Source organism: Tupaia chinensis, unplaced genomic scaffold (genome assembly GCF_000334495.1).
Source record: "Tupaia chinensis unplaced genomic scaffold, TupChi_1.0 Scaffold000146_1, whole genome shotgun sequence".
NCBI lineage: Eukaryota > Metazoa > Chordata > Mammalia > Scandentia > Tupaiidae > Tupaia > Tupaia belangeri.
The window spans coordinates 14212306-14215856 of NW_006159616.1; the positions used below are offsets into that span (position 1 = coordinate 14212306).

The following is a 3551-nucleotide window of genomic DNA, read 5'->3' on the forward strand; positions in this document are numbered from 1 at the left end:
CTTTCTCACCTCCTCTCTCTCTCTCTCTCTCTCTCTTCTCTAGTTGATCAAACTGGAAAGTAATAATAATAAATAAAGTTAAATAAATAATTTTTTTAAATGCCTGTAAAATGGAATTAAAGTACAAATTTATAAAAAAAATTTATAAATTAATTTGTGTAGAATTGACATGAAAAAAAAAAAGTCTACTTGAGGGTTGCATGGAGTAATGTCAGGCTCCGCCTATTACCCAGGGGGCCATTTCTAGTAGCCGTTTATCTATTTTCCAGATAGGCTATCCGCGCCATCGAGTTCACTTTCTGAGAGTAATCTGTGCAATTATCCTCTCAGTCAGCACTGTCCAATAGAACTTTCTGCAAAAATGGAATGTTCGGTATCTCTGCTCTCTAGTTCAGTAGCTGCTTGCTACACGTGGATATTGAGTAGCTGAAATACGGCCAGTGAGCCTGAGGAACCGGATCTTTAATTTTAATTAGCTTAAACCACTCCACTGTAGCCACTGGTCACAATGAAGTTCTATATATGGTCAAATAGGTTTTAAAGGAAATTGAGCCTTGTTTAAAAACAAAACCGAGGATGTCATTTCATAGAGTAAAGTCAGTAAGTCTTTACAACTCCTTTCAGATCAGGGTTTCCAAGTGCCTAAGAGTCACCTGGGACCTCGGTAAAAGGCAGGTTCTGATGTAGGTCCTGAGAATGTGCGTTTATTTATTTATTTTTCTCTTTGGCAGAGGTTTTAGCTCTAGGGCACGTGCACTCGCCAGAAAGACAGAGAGAGACAGAGAGATAAAAAGCGAGAAATCACCCCCTAGGGGGGATGACCATGCCGCAATCCCTTCTCCATTCTCCTCTTGGGATCTTGGGCACTCACGCACACGCGCCTGGTGTGAGTTTAAGCCACTGGGTTCGGGATTTGAACCACAATCGACAACATGGGAGTCCAGTGACATAGCCATTACGCCAACTGCTGGTCACCTGAGAATGTGCATTTCTGCGAACCAGCAGTTAGCGTAATGGCTATGTCGCTGGACTCCCATGTAGTCGACCACGATTCGTGTCCCGGACCCGGTGGCTTAAAACTCATGCTGGGTGCATGTGCATGCGTGCCCAAGATCCCGAGAAGAGAATGGAGGAGAAGGGATTGCGGCATGACCATCCCCCCTGGGGGGTGATGTCTCGCTTTCTGTCTCTATGTCTCTCTCTGTCTGGCTGGCGAGTGCACGTGCCCTATAGCAAAAAACTCTCCAAAAAAAAAAGAATGTGCGTTTCTAATAAGCTCCCAGAAAACACCAGTGTGTTGACCACATATCCTGCTTGGAGCAGCAACCACTTAGATTACAGGTGTTGACAGCAGATTAATTTCCACAGTAAGACAAAGCCACAGTTACCACTATTTCTCTAGGTCAGATGTAACACAGAAAAGAAACTGGCTATTTACTACCTTTTGGTAAGGAAGGACTCAGCATTGTACACAGCACATAGTGAGCTAGCAGAAAAGATTAACACTTACCTTGATGGTGCAACTCCAACCAAATTTGGACCCAAGCCTCTAAAAAGTGACTTTGGTCCCTCCTTTTCCAAGATTGACCTGAAGAATAAGAAAAGATGTCTTTAAAACCCCTTAGGCTGGGTCAAAACAGGTAGCATGGTGGTTAAAGTGTCGGATTTCTGCATGGCTAACCATGGTTCGAGTCCCAGCCCTGGTGGCTTGTTTGCTCATTCTCCCTCTCTGGCCAAATTAAATAATAATAAACAAATAAAGTTAAGTAAATAGCTGCTATTTAAAAGGAACAACAACAAAAAAACCTCTTAGGCACAGCCTATGCAAAATGGTGGGGCATCAACCTTCACCATTAGTTTCTTAAGAGAATAAAATGCTTATGAGTCTCCAGACTCTTAGCTGATTCTAGCACAGCACAGAGCCAAAGGGCTGCGGAAACAGCCTGCACTGACACAGTGAGCAAACGTGCTTCAAACGACCAGTTAGGCGTTTTAGGAGCCCTTGCCCATGTTCACTCGGGGGCAAGATGTGCAGGTTTTGTGTTATACAGTGGAATCCTATTAATGTAGGATAGACTTGCAAAGGGTTGACACAGAGAATAATGTCCTCGTCATAACAATGTTCACTGAGAACAGGTTCCGAGATTGCTTTGGATAGTATTTCTTTTGAATTTACTCCTTATTTATGATATGCCTGTCTTCTAGATCTTTAACTATTGCAGTAGAACTCTAAATAGGGATTTAAGAAATAGACGATAATTTTTCAGGAGTTAGATACAGGTTATTTAAAGCCAAAGCCTACTATCTCAAATCCAAAGACAGTACCATGTCTGCTTTTTGTTTTTAATTTTTAATAGTAACGCACATATAAAACTTACCATTTTTAATCATTTTAAAGTGTACACTTCAGGGGCAGTGAGTATATCTACTTTGTTATGCAACCATGGCCAATGTCTACCTCCAGAACTGATCTTATCAAACTGAAACGCTAATCCCCCGTTCCTCTGGAAACCACCATTCTACTTTCATCTCTACAAATGTGACTCCTCTACATGGCACATATGAGTGGTCATACCAATGTCCTTTATATGATGGCCTCCTTCACTAAGTGTAATGTCCTCGAGGGTCAGCCACGCGGTGGCATGTGTGAGAACTGCCTTCTTTTGAAGGGCCGATATTCCACTGCTGTCAGGTACCACATTTTATCACTTTGTCTTTCCGTCAATGGGCGTGTCGGTTATTTCTTTTTGACTACTGTGAATAGTGCTATGAATGAGGTGAACAAATACTTTCAACCCTTTGCTTTCAATTCTTGTGGGTATATCCTGAAAAGTGCAATTGCTGGATCACGTGGTGATTCTGTTTAATTTTTTTAAGGAACTACTGTACCATTTTCCATAGGCTATACCATCTTCCCTTCCTACCAGCAGAGCACAAGGGTTCTAAGTTTACTACATGCTTCTAAAGGAAAAATGTTAAATATGGTTTCTAACTTAAAGCAACTCAGAAAATCCTAGAATAATTGTACAGGATATTCTGTATTCCACTCCAAAACAGTGATTCCTCAAGTTGGTTAAATTTATTCTTTTCTACAGCTGAATTTTCATGGTGTCCAGTGAACTTTATAGTGTTATATTATGGTTTTCTCTAATTTTTTTCTTACTGAGTATTTTTCTTTTTTCTTACTGAGTATTTTTCTTTTTTTTGGAGGGGTTTTTGCTATAGGGCGCGTGCGCTCACCAGAAAGACAGAGAGACACAGAGAGACTGAAAGCGAGAAATCATCCCCCCGGGGGATGGCCATGCCACAATTCCTTTTCCTCCATTCTCCTCTCAATATCTTGGGCAAAAACGCACATGCAGGGAACCAGCAGTTAGCGTAATGGCTATGTCGCGGGACTCCCACGTAGTCGACCGCGGTTCGCATCCCAGACCCGGTGGCTTAAAACTCACGCTGGGTGCGTGCGCATGTGTGCCCAGGATCCCGAGAGGAGAATGGAGGAGAAGGGATTGCGGTGTGACCATACCCCCCCTCGCGTGGATTTTCTCGCT

At 42.4% G+C, this 3551-nt stretch overlaps 1 protein-coding gene across 1 annotated transcript in view; it reads right to left on the reverse strand.

Moving 5' to 3' along the window:
- The window catches only part of SLC25A33 (solute carrier family 25 member 33), a gene marked incomplete at its 5' end in the record, with an annotated part of 27629 nt that overhangs the window by 11569 nt on the left and 12509 nt on the right, over window positions 1-3551 (reverse strand). Inside the window, 1 exon segment of the mRNA XM_014586586.1 lies at window positions 1511-1588. Within this exon segment, the coding sequence (XP_014442072.1) occupies window positions 1511-1588 (78 nt within the window).